Here is a 16,118-nt window from a genome sequence, read left to right as displayed (position 1 = left end):
GAGCTGCGCTGCCCTGCCCTGGGGACCGGCGTAGCTGGCGGCGCACGCTCCTAGTCTGCCGGGCCACTTCCTCCTTTGCGACCATTTTCTCGTGCTCAGCTGCTCTCAAACTTTAGGGTGATGACGCCCCGGGAGGGTGGGTGAGGCTCGCGCCTTGAGCTGCGGCCCCGCCAGAAGGAGCAGGTGCCCGAGCCCGAGCCCCCTTCCCGGTTGGAGGTGGAGGCTCCCCCCGGCGGGCTGCGGCCGGCACCCGGGCCTGGGAGGAAGTGCGATCCGGGCCTCGCAAGACACGTGTTGAACCCTGTAACCCCGCAGGCCCAAGGCCTGTGCTTGTGGCGGGGCCGGGCCGGGGTGGCAGAGCCGCCAGGCCTCGGAGTAAAGTTAGTGGGGGTCGTGGGGTGGTGTTTCTTGGCGTTGAGAGTCCAAATTTTTTAACGCGTTGGTGGCTGATGAACCTAGAAACGGAAATTGCCACCGAGACGTGTACTTAGGGGTTTTCCTCTAGGCTAAGCATTTCTCATTGCGTTTACAGCAGGGTGATGGGAGGAGAGAGGGATGTGGAGGAGGACCCCTTTGGAGACCAGTTTTCTCGGACAACTTGTATCATTTTAATGAAATTTGACCCGAGTTTCATAACGTCGGTGATTGGTTGAACATATGTTTTCTTCTGAAACAGCTCCTGTGGTTTTGAGGGATTTTAAACAAAATATATTGACTAATATTAGCTGTACGTGTTAATCTAAGCTAGATTAAACCATCACATTTACCTGTAGCATTCAAGTAAATCATGTTTCTCCTTGTGGAAGTATTCCAGAATATCAGGATCTTGAGGAATGGTAGAATAGAAAATAACAGATTAAGTCGAGCTTGTGTTTTTATTTGAAGTTAACAGTTCACAGAAACAAAATTTGACAGTTAAGGTATATGACCTAATGAGTTAGAAGGGTTTTAGTAGCCGGATCAGTTGACTTCAAGCAGTCAGGCTCCCCCAATTGTGTGGCCGAGTTCCTTTTTCTTCCAGCTGCTTGAATGTGTAACAAATATTCTACAATTTGAGGGGTTCATTTTTATTTTAGTAGAAAAATATTTAAAGGTGAGATAGACTTACTTAGTTAATGGTTAGTAATGAGTTTTGCACTAGGCAAAGTAGATACCAGGATTTTAGGTGAGCAGAATATTGAGTGACACCGAGCCAGCATCGTAAAACTGCGCTGTAGCTGTAGGTTTCCTCCTTTTTTGCTTTGTAAGCAGTCACTTCATAACAGTTTTCAGTTCTGGACAGTGTGTGTCACTTCGGGGCAAGTAATCACAGTCTTCCAAGAGTAGGAAGATAAAATTTGAATGAGTTGTAGATACTGTAAAATGGTAACTGAAAAGTTTTAGTCCAGAGTTTAATGTTTTTAAATCCAGAAAAACAATTTGGAAATTGAAAAGTTGAACTTGAGGTTGCCATGGTTACAATACAGTATGTAGTTACAGATTATACTAGTAGACCAGGGCAGTAACTGCTCAAAATAATACAGCATTTTTCATCTTTTATTTCTTTAGTTTCTGTATGTACAGTTTGCCATCTTTTAAAGTAGTTTTTTAGGTTTTCTTTTTTAAAATTTATTACAGCAGTAATGATTTGTAGAAATAACTTCTGAAAGTGACCAGTATTTGACAGGGAGAGGTGACTCATTCAAAAGAAGCCTAAGCAAAGTCAGCTAAAAAAAAAATGGGGGAACTGAGTAGGTGTGGTGAATTGATAATGAGCTGACAGCTGATTATCACTATTTTCTAGAAACTGGAACTTTCATTTATACAAAGAAGTGGCTGGAAAATTTGTCTGCTTATAACTTTACGGTTAGGTTGGCCTGGAAGTTAGATGTTGTTTTCAGGACTTTAGATGGGCTGTCTTTCCCCTCTGTAGCTACTATTCTTTACTAAAGGTTTTTTTCTCTTTAGGGTCTCCGTATTAGTAAGTGTTTCTATAATGGTACAGGTACATATAACTCAGTCTTCATAGACTGAAAGTAATTGTAGGGTAGTTTTTTGAGAATTTCCAGCACAATCTAGAAATAACTTAGAAAATTGTCGGTTAAGTAAACTGGTGATGTAAGATAAAATAAGATTTGTGTATCAAGAAAAAATGAAAAATGGATTGTGAGTATTGTGGACCTGGTATTTCAAAAATTTTGTGATTATTACGCAAGTATGTCCAGCTTCACATTAGTTTTGAAGGCATTCAGATCTTATATAGCCTTTTTGCCATGAAAATCCCCCCCAGTGATTGAAGAAGTTGTGTTAATGGACTAAGTTTTTGAAAATGGACTAATCTATATATAATATTGGTAATGCTGAACAAGTTTTGGCAAATAGGAAGAAATTAAAATACTTAAATACAGACGTTGCTTTTCATCTTGTTGATAATTTACAATTGCTTAGTGTTTTTGCTTTGTTTCTTGAGACAGGGTCTCACTATGTGGTTCAGACTGGCCTGGAACTCCCAGAAATCCTGCCTCAGTCTCCCCAGTGCTGGGATTACAGGCGTGTACCACCAGGCCCAGCTGCCTAGTCTTACACCGATCTTTAAGTAGATTGAATGTAAAAGAAATACGATTTCATGTTGAGCAAAAAGGTGTTCTTAAATTGAATGGCAATGGAAGAGAGTGTTTTAGAAATGTGCGAATTATTAGCAATATTAAATTTCTTTTCACATTTTGGGGTTTTAATAATTTATCTTTGTAGTTAGACAATTTAAATGTAGATGAGTATTTGGTGCTTCAAAGGTTCACCAATCTTTTGGGGGGGTGGAGTTTGAGGCAGTGTCTCACTATGTAGTCCAAACTGACCTTGAACTTAATTGTGAGTCCAGTCTTGCCTCAATTTGGCGTTAATCCTCCTGCCTCAGCCTCCCAAGTGCTGGGATTACTGGCGTGCACCACCACGCCTGGCTTCAGCAGTCTTAATTTAAGAATTAAGCCGGGCGTGGTGGCGCATGCCTGTAATCCCAGCACTCGGGAGGCTGAGGCAGGAGGATCGTTTCGAGTTCGAGACCAGCCTGGGCTGCAAAGTGAGCTCAAGGCTGGCCTGAACTGCATAGCAAGACCCTGTCTCAAAAAGAAAAAAAAGAAAAAAAAAAGAGTTCACCTGTGAGACCATGTCCTACCCATTCCACCCTCCATAATGGATGTAATTTTGGGATGGTATTTGTTGTTTGTTTGTTTGTTTGTTTGTTTGGGAGGGTCTCCCTATGCAGCTCAGGCTGGCCTGGCCTTCAGTTTACTATGTAGGCCATGCTAGAATTGAACTCCCAATAATCCTCCTGTCTCAGCCTCCCAAGTGCTGGGATTACAGGCTTATGTCACCATGCCTGCCTAGCTGATGTAATTTTAAGTGGTCAGTAAAAGTTTTGAAGTAAACTCACATCGAAAATTTCCTTCTTGCAGCGGAGCGTGCTTTGGACACCATGAATTTTGATGTTATAAAGGGCAAGCCAGTACGCATCATGTGGTCTCAGCGTGATCCATCACTTCGCAAAAGTGGAGTAGGCAACATATTCATTAAAAATTTGGACAAATCCATTGATAATAAAGCACTGTATGATACATTTTCTGCTTTTGGTAACATCCTTTCATGTAAGGTAAGCAAAAACGTGACAGGTAAACATTTTCAGTGTTTAGCTACTTTTAGTGTGGTCCTTAAAAATTGTAACCTTTGCTCAAGGGTTATCTATATTTACCAAAAACAGTACCTGGGGTTCTGTAGCTGACATTGTCTCTGAGCATTGCAACAATGTTAAGTCAATAGCAAGTAATGAAAAATGGGTATACATTTTTCCCTAGGTGGTTTGTGATGAGAATGGTTCCAAGGGCTATGGATTTGTACATTTTGAGACACAGGAAGCCGCTGAAAGAGCTATTGAAAAAATGAATGGGATGCTTCTAAATGATCGCAAAGTGTAAGTAGAAATATTGAGTTGGTATTTCAATACTGTCTTTAATAGTTCCAGGTGCGTTCGTTTCTAAAGTTACAGATTTGTGTTTTTAATAGCGATAACATCTACATTAGTGAAAATGAACCACATTTGATAGACTTTATGATTGTATTTTCTCCACATTTGGTCTGACATGCAAATAATAGTGGGTTTAATATAATTGGTCAACATGCAAACTCCCATAAAGAAACAAGATAGGTAAGCAGGGATATAAAGGTTTTTCAACCAAATTCATTGTTGAAGAACCAGGAATCCAGACACATTTTGTGCCATTTTCATTAGCCCATTTTACAGTTGAGGAGTCTGAGGCTTAAAACTGAGTTTGTAAACTGTTCTTTTTTCTGTCATCTTTCTGAGACAGCCTGTTGCTATGCAGATTAAGCTGGCCTTTGTAGCTTACTTTGTAGCCCAGGCTGGTCTCGAACTCCCAGCTATCCTCCCAAGTACTACTAGGCCCAGCTGTAAAATGTTCTGATAGTAGTGGATATACATACACAATGAGCTGAATTCTGAGTGTTCTTTTGGCACTGTCTATTAATGGGATGTAAAAATGAGGCAGGATTCAGTGAGAACTTTTTGATGCTAATCTTTCATGTAATATACAAGTAAAAAGTTACCAACTTTAACTGCATTAATTATCTACAAGGCTTTGCAGTTTTTTTGGAGATGGTCTCACTGTGCAATCCAGTCTGGCCTTGAACTTGCTCGTGTAGCCAATGCTAGCCTTGAACTCACAGCAATCCTCCAGCCTCAGCCTCCCAAGTGTTGGGATTACAGGCGTGTGCCACTTTGATCCCTCTCTCTTTCTCTCTCTCTTCCTGCAAGGCTATTTTCATAGCAGTTTAAGTATAAGTTTTATGATGTAAGAAATGATAAATCTTAATCTTCTGGGTGAATTTGCCTATAATGTCATTTTGTAAATAATCTGAGAGTTCTTATTGCTGTGTGAACTATAAGGGCATGTACTTTGGATCGTGCTTTTTAAAAGCAGCTGTATCATTTTTATCAAACATATCAGGTAGTGTAGTTTGTCAAATCCATAATTATGGAAAGATTGTATAATATATAAAACAAGTCAGTAAGAAGACCAACAAACCCTCACTGATGAAAATTATTTACAAACTCTTATTCTGAGAAGTACCTCCTCTTTAAAATGAGATTAATAATTTATCATCTCATTGCTATAGGTCGAATGAACCTAAACCAAAAATGTAGGGTCCAGAGTGCGAAAATGAGCCCAGTGTGATGATCAAATCAGATTTTGGCATATTTTAGATTTTCATACTAGGGATACTCATCCAGTAAAAATCTACTACACAAATACTTCAAAACCCAAAACACTTGAATTCCAAGTGTTATGGGGTATTCAACATGCACTCAAAATTACAATGCGTATAAGCAACACTTAGAGGAAAAATTTTTGTAAAGCATTTTGGAAAGTAGTCTGATTATCTTGAGGTCCTTTATACGCCTGTTAAACTATGATTTTTGTAATTCTGCCCTAAGAACAAATGTAAAAGTTGGACTGCATTATATGTATAAGCAGAATGTGGTGTCTACAGAGAAACATCAGTTCCCATTGAGAAATTTATGCGGCTGGTGCGGTGATGCCTTGCCATATCTTCAAGGAGGATAGAGAAAACCATGAGAAAAACTTACTGTTTTTGAACGACTAGAGAAGGAAAAGACTTAGTCACAGTTTGAGTGGGGTTGGGGAGATTATTTTTCCCTTTTGTTTATCCGTATATTACTGTGTTCCATGACACAATGTACTGTTTTTATATCTGGGAATTTTTCAAGTCATGCTGTTAATGATGCCTCAAAAGTTAGGCCAAGCCATTGTATGCCACAGCATAAAGTGCAAAAGACCTTTACAAGAAGCAGTGATGAAAGGTTTTATTTAGCTCTTTTTGTTGACATGTACACAGATAATTTGTATTGATAGGAATGATCCCCTTGAAACCTGGATTAGCCAGAGGGTGCGGGGAATGTATTAAAACATTCAGGTTTAATGTGAACTATGTAAAGTTGAACCTAATGTTATAGTCCTTACATGTTTTATTAGATTTGTTGGACGATTTAAGTCTCGTAAAGAACGAGAAGCAGAACTTGGAGCTAGGGCAAAAGAATTCACCAATGTTTACATCAAGAATTTTGGAGAAGACATGGATGATGAGCGCCTTAAGGATCTCTTTGGCAAGTTTGGTAATGTGTCTGAATTAAATTTTTATACTCAAAAGTTCTGAGTAATTGCTCCGTGCCTCGTTTTTTCTTAATACTTGCTAATGAAAGAATAAATGAAATGAGACTTACAATGTACTAAAAAAATACATGCAGTTAGGTATCAGCTGCAGGCCATTATACAGTACTGCAGAGTAGCATGTAAAGAGAATTCTCTCTAGTTTAGATAAATGAAAGGTGAGTAGCATTGGATCAGCACAGTAGGATGTGACTGCGTTAATTAAAATAGATTTGAGGACCCAGAGTGTAGACTGCTTGCCTAGCATGTAGCATCACTTAGGACTGAAACCACTGCACACACAAAGCATACATTTTAAAAGGTTCACTACATTAGGTGCTGGACTTAATGCATGTGTCGATCCCACCTCATCAGAAGCGTCTGTTTGGCACTAAGCTTGCAGCGGAATGCAGTCTGTACTGAGAGGTCAGTCTGGCCAGCTTTAGGGTATTAGGCCAACTCCCACAAGCATCATGACTGAGTGATTAAAACACTGACTCACACACTCAGGTTTTCTAGTGATAACTCCTTGGGACGGTCTAAATCCATGGAATCTTAAAGTATTTTTTCTTGGTTTTAAAAGTAATTTGATTAATCTTGAATTTAATGAGGTAGGAACTCACCTTAACTTTCATTAGTAAAGATCAGAAAATGAACTTTTTTGTGTGCATTTACAGATGATGAACTTGATTTTATCTTGTTAAAACAGAGGTGGTTTGTTTTTAGTACTTTAAATAATAAAGATTTGGGAAATGCAAAGTTTATGGCCAAGCTGGTATGCCATGTTAAACCCTCCTTTGAGAAAAAGTCATTTTGCCCAAAGTCAAAGCATTTAAGATGTGGAAAGTGTCACATTTTACCTCACATGGCCTTCAGTATATTCATATATTTATATATATTTCATCTGTCTTGCTTCCAAATCTTAAAACCAGAAGCTGTTTCTAAAGTTACATTTTGTTAATCCGTTATCCCAGATCAGTGCTATGTGTGTTGACTGCCATTACATGAAAGTGTCAGATACTTTCTGTTCCATATATGAGAAATTCGATGTATGGCCTTAGAGGCATGTTAAAAAGAAAGTATACCTGTACGTCTTCCAAATTTTCCAGTCAAGTGTGATATTTAACCTTTCTACCCTACTTGCCTGAGATACCCACCTCAGTGTGTCTTCATGTGAAGGGGGTGCAGGGAAAGGCGTGGCTTTAAAAATATACTGCCTCTTCTGCTGGGTCCACTGTGTATTCCCTACTGTATTAGCCCAAGGATAGCTTAAGAGATTCTTCTGGGATCAAAAAACCACCAAATTGTTAGCTTAAAAAAATCAAAACAGCAACTCTGAACTAAAACTAAGAATAGTACTTTTAAGAGTTTGATGAAGTGTATGTACCTCAGAATGGAAGCAAGAATCTTTTAGTCACTTAGAGAAATATGAAGTGTTTACTTTCTTAGTATAAATATAGGATACTTAAAAGAGACTAGTGTCTGGCGTATAGAAGGCTTGGAAAATGTCCGAGGTCTTCGGATTGTTTTATCCCATTTTTTTCCCTCTGTGGCTTTGCTTTTGTATGTTGATATGAAATGTATAAACTGTGTGTATGAAATATCTTTAAATTGTTCAAAAAAATTTTCAGGACCTGCCTTAAGTGTGAAAGTAATGACTGATGAAAGTGGAAAATCCAAAGGATTTGGATTTGTGAGCTTTGAAAGGCATGAAGACGCACAGAAAGTAAGACTTAAATTAAATGCAGTGTCATGGTTCTGTAATCTGCTGTGGGAAAGGATGTAAAATTGCATTGAACTTGTGCTGAATTTGGGGTGGTGGGGTAACTGGGAATCAAACTCTGGACCTCACGCTTGCCAGGCAGGCACTGCACCACTGAACTTAAGTAGGCCCCTTGTATTGAAACTTACATGTATGCCAATGGTTGTTTTACATATCCCTGTGTTTCCAGTTATTTGCTTTTTAATGTTTTTTTGAGACAGGGTCTCACTGTGTATTTCAGGCTGGCCTTGAACTCATTGTGTAGCCCAGGCTTGCTTCAAACTTGCGGGAAATCCTCCTGCCTCAGCCTTCTGAGTGCTGGGATTACAGGCATGTGCCACCATGCCTGGCTTATTTATTATAAGTTGGGAATCTATGTTGCCTCAGACTTCTAGATCATGGAAAGATGGGTTTACCCTTAACTTTTTGTAATTTAATAAATTGTCCTTAATTGTTAAGGAAATAAATAAGCTTTTATAAGTTGTTGATTAAATATTTTTATTTCTGTAAGGCTGTGGATGAGATGAATGGAAAGGAGCTCAATGGAAAACAAATTTACGTTGGTCGAGCTCAGAAAAAAGTGGAACGCCAGACGGAACTTAAGCGCAAATTTGAACAGATGAAGCAAGATAGGATCACCAGATACCAGGTTCATTTTTAATTGAACAAGCAAAATAAGTAAGACAGGGATGAGGAAACCTATTTTACATTCATTTCAGTTACTGCCAGGTAACTGAGGGTTTGAGAGTGGGAAAGAAGAAACCTGGGATGGTATAAAATAGTCACAGGTGTACTTAGGACCCACCGTGGGCTTTTTTTCTTTTTTTCCTTTTCCTACGGTTTCTTTTAATTCTTTTTAGGGTGTTAACCTTTACGTGAAAAATCTTGATGATGGTATCGATGATGAACGTCTCCGGAAAGAGTTTTCTCCATTTGGTACAATCACTAGTGCAAAGGTAAAAGCATCTGATTTTTATTTACTTATTGTTATTTTTTTAAGATCTGGGGACAAATCCCTGCATGTGAAATGTTTGCTTATTTTGTAAACAGTCAAGTAATTTTCTTCCCAGAAACATACCAGATCTTTCATTTTAGAAATCAAAACCTTCATTATTTCTAAAACTTAGTTTAATATTTGAAGTGGGTGTTACAGCCTAATGGCTTGCTTTTGCAGATGTTCCGAACTCTTTCCTAAGGAAGGCTGCATAGGAAGTGATCATCACATGATATGGACTGTTCCATACTAGTTACTGTACTAATTTTAAAAGATAAGTTATTGGGGAGCTGTAATTTTTACTATAGTTCAACTTACAGCATTCATTTTGTATAGTCAGATCTCAAACCTTCCCCTTAACCAGTAAAACTAGAGAAGATAACTCTTTTTTACTTGAAGTCAGATTAAGAAACAATAATAAAATTCTAATCCAAATTCTTAAATGTTGATACAAGAACCTCAGGTCTAAGGTTTCTGTCTGCTGTCCCATGGTTTAAAAACCTCTCTGTGTAAGGTTTTGTGCAGAAGCAGATTTGCCTGTAGCGAAGAGTGCGAAGAATTTAGTGCGGTGATCTGATTTGATACTCAGCTTTTCTTGGCAACCCTGTGGACCTAGGGGTGTTCTAGAAAATAAAAAGTTGGAAGAGTACTTGGAGTATGGTAGAATATTCCTGAGTCTCTGTGTTCCCTTGTTTCTGAAAAACTGAGTTGAATATTGTGCATCCATTTACGATGATTGTAGCGTGCTTTTTTTTTTTGGTTAGCATGCTAGTTTTTAAAAGGACAAATGTATTAATCTTTAGTGGATTCTCACTTGAAGGAAAGTGAAAGGGTGAGCGAGAGTTGATTTTGGAGGAGGCTGTCATTTGTTAATGCTTTGTAGAAAACAAGACACACCTTTTATCGAGGATAAATGGAAAGGGTAACCATTGTCCATCTTTAGTCTGTGAATGGAGCAGTTAGTTTGGGTATTTTCCATACTGGAAATACCATACCTCGATAATTTTCCATAGTGTTCAGACATTTTTATTTTTTATATACCTATAACAGCTCCTAGAAAATGGATTCATATTACATACTGACTTGCCTTTTTACTTAATAGTCGATATATGAGTGATTACTTACTTCAGCTAGATTTTTTTTCTATTGGCCAAGTATTCATTTGTTTTACTTGAACAGTACATACTTTGATAGACATTTGGATTGCTTTGCATATTTCCACTGTTAGAACCATTGCTCTAATGAACATTCTTATATCTACATTGCTAGAATTGGAATTGCTAGTTAGTGATAATACTGTATGTATTTAAAATTGAGCCAACCCAACTGTTATTGACAACCCAAAAAATGGCTCAAAAAGTTTCTGTGGTCTTAACTGATGAGTCAGTTGAGTGCAAAATGGTGCCTCATCTTTTTTTTTTAACTATGTGCTCTGATTTTGCCTTTTCTTTGCATTTTTCTGTATTGGGTTAGTTGCCTTTGCATTGATATAGGGAACATTATATCCATCTTTTATTTTGCAGTCAGTCCATGTTACCATAAGTAGTATTCAGTAACTAGCACCACAAATGTATTGTTTAGTAGCTAAGGTCTTGAGAAGTTGTGAGAAGTTGGCATTGTGCTTCCTCTGCTTTACTTCCCCCAGCTCTCCGCTTGCCTAAGATAATACATATGTATGTATAGCTTGCTCTTAATATTGGGGGATTAAGGAAGAAGTGATTAATGCACTCAAGGGGATGATTACAGCCCTAACAGGGTTTAGTTCCTTGATTCCATTGGCTATAGTTCATTCTGAATGGTGATGTTCTTGTCTTAGTGCCTCGTTCTGCCACTGTATGAACTTACTTGTTTTCTTTTACTAGGTTATGATGGAGGGTGGTCGCAGCAAAGGATTTGGTTTTGTATGTTTCTCCTCCCCAGAAGAAGCCACTAAAGCAGTTACAGAAATGAATGGTAGAATTGTGGCCACCAAGCCACTATATGTAGCTTTAGCTCAGCGCAAAGAAGAACGCCAGGCTCACCTCACTAACCAGTATATGCAGAGAATGGCGAGTGTACGAGCTGTGCCCAACCCCGTAATCAACCCCTACCAGCCAGCACCTCCTTCAGGTTACTTCATGGCAGCTATCCCACAGGTAGGTTTCAGGAAGAAGAAAGCCACCCATTGGGTGTGAACAGTGAATGAATTAGGAGAAAGTGCTTAAGAGGGTTGGGGGCGTGGTAGTGTTTTTGAGAGTGTATACTAACTGCATTTTCTAAAGCTGATGAATTTGCTTGCTTGCTTGCTCCTCTTGTAGACTCAGAACCGTGCTGCATACTACCCTCCTAGCCAAATTGCTCAGCTAAGACCAAGTCCTCGCTGGACTGCTCAGGGTGCCAGACCTCATCGTAAGCCTTTTAATTCTTTTCATAAGACTGGGAATTGGATTGAAAGTACGTGCGAGGCAAATTAGCTGTTCTGTTTCGGTGGTATACTAGTGATTGCTTTTCGTAATTTTTGGCTGTGGACGTTCATTTTAGGTTTTGTTTTAAAGAGAAGGTGCTTTACCATTCCTGTTTTAGATATTAACATGTATGTTGACTTTGGGAATGGATTCAGCTCTTCATGTTTGGTTACTAAGTAGTTTCAAAAGTTCATTATGCTGGGTGTGGTGACACAGGCAGGAGGATTGCTGGGAGTTTGACGCCAACCTGAACTGCAAAGACCCTGTCTCAAAAAAAGTTACGAACATCAGCCTTCTCTTTTTTTAAACAGTGAGTCAGGGTTTCGCTATGTGGTTGACAGGTCTTGAACTCACTGTGTATCCCAGGCTAGCCTTGATCCTCAAATTTGCAGGGACCCTCCTGCCTGTGTCTCCTGAGTGCTGGGATTGCAGGCATGTGCCACCATGCCCAGGTGGGCATTTTAATTTTAATTCTTGTCCTGTGGAACAGGGCTGGTGTTACAGGAGCACTTGTGATTTTAGCATGCTTCATTGTCTTAGATGTTAATGTTATTGTATGAATTCATGTCTTTATATACTGATACTCTTGATGAGTGAGAAAATACAAAATTGGCACTCAGCTTTAGAAAATTTATATTTGGTCACTTCTAGGCTTTTGTGTGAACCTCAGCTCTAAGAGAGCAGCATCACACTTTTGGGGTTTTCCAGCTCATACATGTTCCTATCTTTACTTTAGCATTCCAGAATATGCCCGGTGCTATCCGCCCAGCCGCGCCTCGACCGCCATTTAGTACTATGAGACCAGCTTCTTCACAGGTTCCGAGAGTCATGTCAACACAGCGCGTTGGTGAGTCTCATTTAATTCCCTGTGGAGAAATTGATTCCCAATTTGAAATAGCAAGAAAAAAATACAAAAGCAATGTTTTTATTTTTTAGCAAACACATCGACACAAACAATGGGTCCACGTCCTGCAGCTGCTGCCGCTGCAGCCACTCCTGCTGTCCGCACCGTTCCCCAGTATAAGTATGCTGCGGGAGTCCGCAACCCTCAGCAGCATCTTAATGCACAGCCACAGGTTACCATGCAGCAGGTGCGTACGTGACCGTTTCTCTATAAAAGTGACTTTCCTTGGTGAAGATAAAGACACGAAGGCAACTGCCTGGTAGATGAGTGTATAAGTTGTGTGGACCATCTTGGTAATAGATGGTTGTGTGTAAAAGTGTTTCTGTCTTATACTAGGAAGTCACCATCCTGAATTACTAGTACAATTTGGGAGTTGACAGAGATGTTAAGGCTCGGGAAATTAAGAGTGTGTGAATGAGCTTGTCGTTTTTCTGATGTTAGACCAGTGGTGGTGAGAATAGAGTATGATTCCAAAGAATAGTCTGCATCTTCTACTACTTTGGTCTCCTATTTCTGTTGTTTTTGGTGATTGTTTTTTGGAGGGTGTCACTATATAGCGCAGGCTAGTTTTGAACTCACTGTGTAGCCCAGGCTGGCCTTGAACTTGCAGCAATCCTCCTGCCTCAGCCTTTCCTGAGCACTGGGATTACAGGTGTGTGCTACTGTGCCCAGCTGGCTCGCCTGTTTTGTTTTTTTTGTTTTTTTTTTTTTTTTGGTTAGCCTACATTTCTGAAACTCTCCTGAGCCTCTTAATCACATGTATGCAGCATATCTTACTACTTCAGTGATTTTGATGACTACGTATGTGTGCTATCCCGTCTGTACTTACAAGTTTTTCTGTTTTCCATCTAGCCTGCTGTTCATGTACAAGGTCAGGAACCTTTGACTGCTTCCATGTTGGCATCCGCACCCCCTCAAGAGCAAAAGCAAATGTTGGGTAAGTGTCTTTGTCTGACTTTGCCAGCTACAGCAAGTAGAAAATGCAAAGGTCACTTACTCTGCACCTAAAAGTGACAGCTGGCGCAGTGGAATGATTATGATGGATCACCTTAGTGATGGCGAACCATTTCAGAGACGGAGTGCCAAGTGCTACCTGGAACCCATTTTTTTATTGCATAGTGCCAACACTGCAATTAAACCTGAATACTAAGGTTTTAGTTTAGAAAAAACTCTACGTTAACATCTAGTCTAAAAAGAAAAACATGTGCCATAGGTTTGCCACCATGGATACTAATTAAATAAAATACTGTAAAAGTAGTAATCACATTTGTTGGCATTGGTTAAGGTGGTAGATTGTTACCATGGGTGCAGCTCTTTTTTAAAACGACAGTCTTGCGCTGTAGTTCAGGCTGGTCTTGAACTTGTGGTGATCCTCCTCCCTCAGCTTGCCAAGTGGTATCAACTCAATTTCTGGAAGAAGGAATTTGAACTAAATAAGATGAAAGTTTGACTTAGTCTGAGCAGAGATTTAACAATTAGATAATAATTAACATTAATAGATAAATAGTGCTAGGAATTATTTTGTGGTACATCTTGCTTTCTTTCCCATGAAAGACATAATGGTGAGTTACAGGCTGCCATATATGTGCTCTATACAAGTAAGGTTCTTCAACTCAAATGTAGCATGGTAAGTGTCATACATTTTGTTTTGTTTTTTTGACTGATGGATGTTTTGAATATTTTCAACTCTAGGTGAACGGCTGTTTCCGCTTATTCAAGCCATGCACCCTACTCTTGCTGGTAAAATCACTGGCATGTTGTTGGAGATTGATAATTCAGAACTTCTTCACATGCTTGAGTCTCCAGAGTCTCTCCGTTCTAAGGTAATCTTAAAATCCATGACTTGTCTATTTGACACATTGAATCTTCCAGTGTTTTCTATAGCAGTTCTACAGAACATTTACGTAGTGCTTTATATAAATCAGAGTCCTGTGGGGTTTATGAGCCTTAGCTGTCACCCTCAACAACCTGTGATGCTTTTTGCCCCATTTGATAAATGAGGGCAGCTGAAGTGCAGAGTTGAGTAAATGGCCCAGGGCTCCCACTGTTGGTACATGGTAGAACCTCTTCAGTCAGATGCAGTCAGGTTAGCTCTTAACATCTGTACTCTTTCATTCCTGCTTCTTGGAACAGTTTTTCACTTTCTTTTGGGGATAAGAATTTGTCTTTGGGTGAATTTGTAGAAACTGTTTTCAGTTATTTCTTTATTGGGCCAATTTGTTTGGTGGTATCTTTAGGTTGACGAAGCCGTAGCTGTACTACAAGCCCACCAAGCTAAAGAGGCTGCGCAGAAAGCAGTGAACAGTGCCACTGGGGTTCCAGCTGTTTAAAGTGAGTTTCCTTCTGGGATATGTTGTATTCTAGCTTGATATAGAGAGATAGACGTTTAAAGGAAATTTTACCTGTTACCCTGGTATAGACAAGCATTTTTTAAATTGCAGCATTTTCAGATGGCTGTGGTATTGTAATTTATATTAAATGGTGTGTAACAGGTTTGCTTTCAAAGTTAAAACCTTCATTGGGCGGTGGCTACATTTGCCCTCGGTACTGCTCTTTGTTATTCCCAAGAAACAGGATCATTTTTTTTGACACATGGTCTCACTGTGTAGTTCAGGCTGGCCTTAAACTCACTGTGTGGTTCAGACTGGCCTCAAACTCAACAGTCATCCTCCTACCTCTGCCTCCTGAGTGCTGGGATTATAGGCGTGCACCACCATGCCTGGCAGAAACAGGATAATGTTTACATTACAGCTAAGATCAGGACCAGAGATTGGCAAGGCCTTTTCTTAGAGGAATGATGGAGCTAAATAGATTCTATGGGCCAGGTAGTTTCACTTGAATTACTCTGTTGCAGTGTCAAAGCAGGTGTGGGTATTTAAAGGAAAGGTTGTGTTGCAGTAAAACTTTATTTACAGGAAAGGGCAGCAGCCCGCATTCGGCTATGGGCTTTAATTTGCTATTGACAGTTGCCAGTATTCCCTCCTCTGAATTTTTTTTCTTAATTTACAGATTGATCAGGGACCACGAAAAGAAACTTGTGCTTCACCGAAGAAAAATATCTAAACATCGAAAAACTTTAAATACTATGAAAAAAAAACATTGCAAAATATAAAATAAATAAAAAAAGGAAAGGAAACTTTGAACCTTATGTACCGAGCAAATGCCAGGTCTAGCAAACAGTGCTAGTCCTAGATTACTTGATTTAAAAACAAAAAAATACAAAAAAAAATAGTAAAATATAAAAACAAATTAATGTTTTATAGACCCTGGGAAAAGAATTTTCAGCAAAGTACAAAAATTTAAAGCATTCCTTTCTTTAATTTTGTAATTCTTTACTGTGGAATAGCTCAGGCAGTCAGTTCTGTTTCAAGGAACAGAATTGATAACTGAGCAGGGAAACGTAATTTGGATTATAAAATTCTTGCTTTAATAAAAATTCCTTAAACAGTGCACGGCTATGCTTTTTTAAAAGTTTTCATTTTCTTAGGATTGACGTGTGAACCTTAATGTTGCAGACCAGGAAAGTGCCTTGGTTTTATGTTAAAAGGCATAGGCCATTCCTGCGCCGTTCATGAATTTAGATTGTCATCTGCATTGTCAGAAAGGTTGGATTAGTTTAAAACCTTCCTCTCGGGCACCACGGAGTCGTGTGCGTACTGAACATGTGCTCTACCACTGAGCTACACCCTAGCCCTAAACCTTATTATTCACAGGTCTTTAGTTTAATAGTTTGTCATTATTCATCGGCATATATTGTAACAACCTTACCGCCCAGCAGTTTTGTCAAAAATAAGGC

The 16,118-nt window shown here is 39.2% G+C and overlaps 1 protein-coding gene across 1 annotated transcript; it reads left to right on the top strand.

Moving 5' to 3' along the window:
* Nucleotides 1-3,431: 3,431 nt before the first annotated feature.
* Nucleotides 3,432-15,772, top strand: Pabpc1 (poly(A) binding protein, cytoplasmic 1; the record flags this gene model as incomplete). Its single annotated transcript, XM_005381871.2, is given in 14 exon segments — nt 3,432-3,625; nt 3,828-3,943; nt 6,045-6,184; nt 7,850-7,944; nt 8,492-8,629; nt 8,841-8,936; nt 10,837-11,109; nt 11,272-11,362; nt 12,155-12,265; nt 12,355-12,509; nt 13,175-13,259; nt 14,015-14,145; nt 14,560-14,653; nt 15,332-15,772. Coding segments are annotated over 13 exon segments (1,718 nt in total), but the record flags the coding sequence as incomplete, so codon positions are not given.
* Nucleotides 15,773-16,118: the final 346 nt, after the last annotated feature.

The sequence above is a fragment of the Chinchilla lanigera genome, unplaced genomic scaffold (assembly GCF_000276665.1).
Source record: "Chinchilla lanigera isolate Chin_1 unplaced genomic scaffold, ChiLan1.0 scaffold00016, whole genome shotgun sequence".
NCBI classification, from domain to species: domain Eukaryota; kingdom Metazoa; phylum Chordata; class Mammalia; order Rodentia; family Chinchillidae; genus Chinchilla; species Chinchilla lanigera.
The sequence above is the reverse complement of the archived record's forward strand: the minus strand, read 5'-3'. Positions and strand labels throughout refer to the sequence as shown.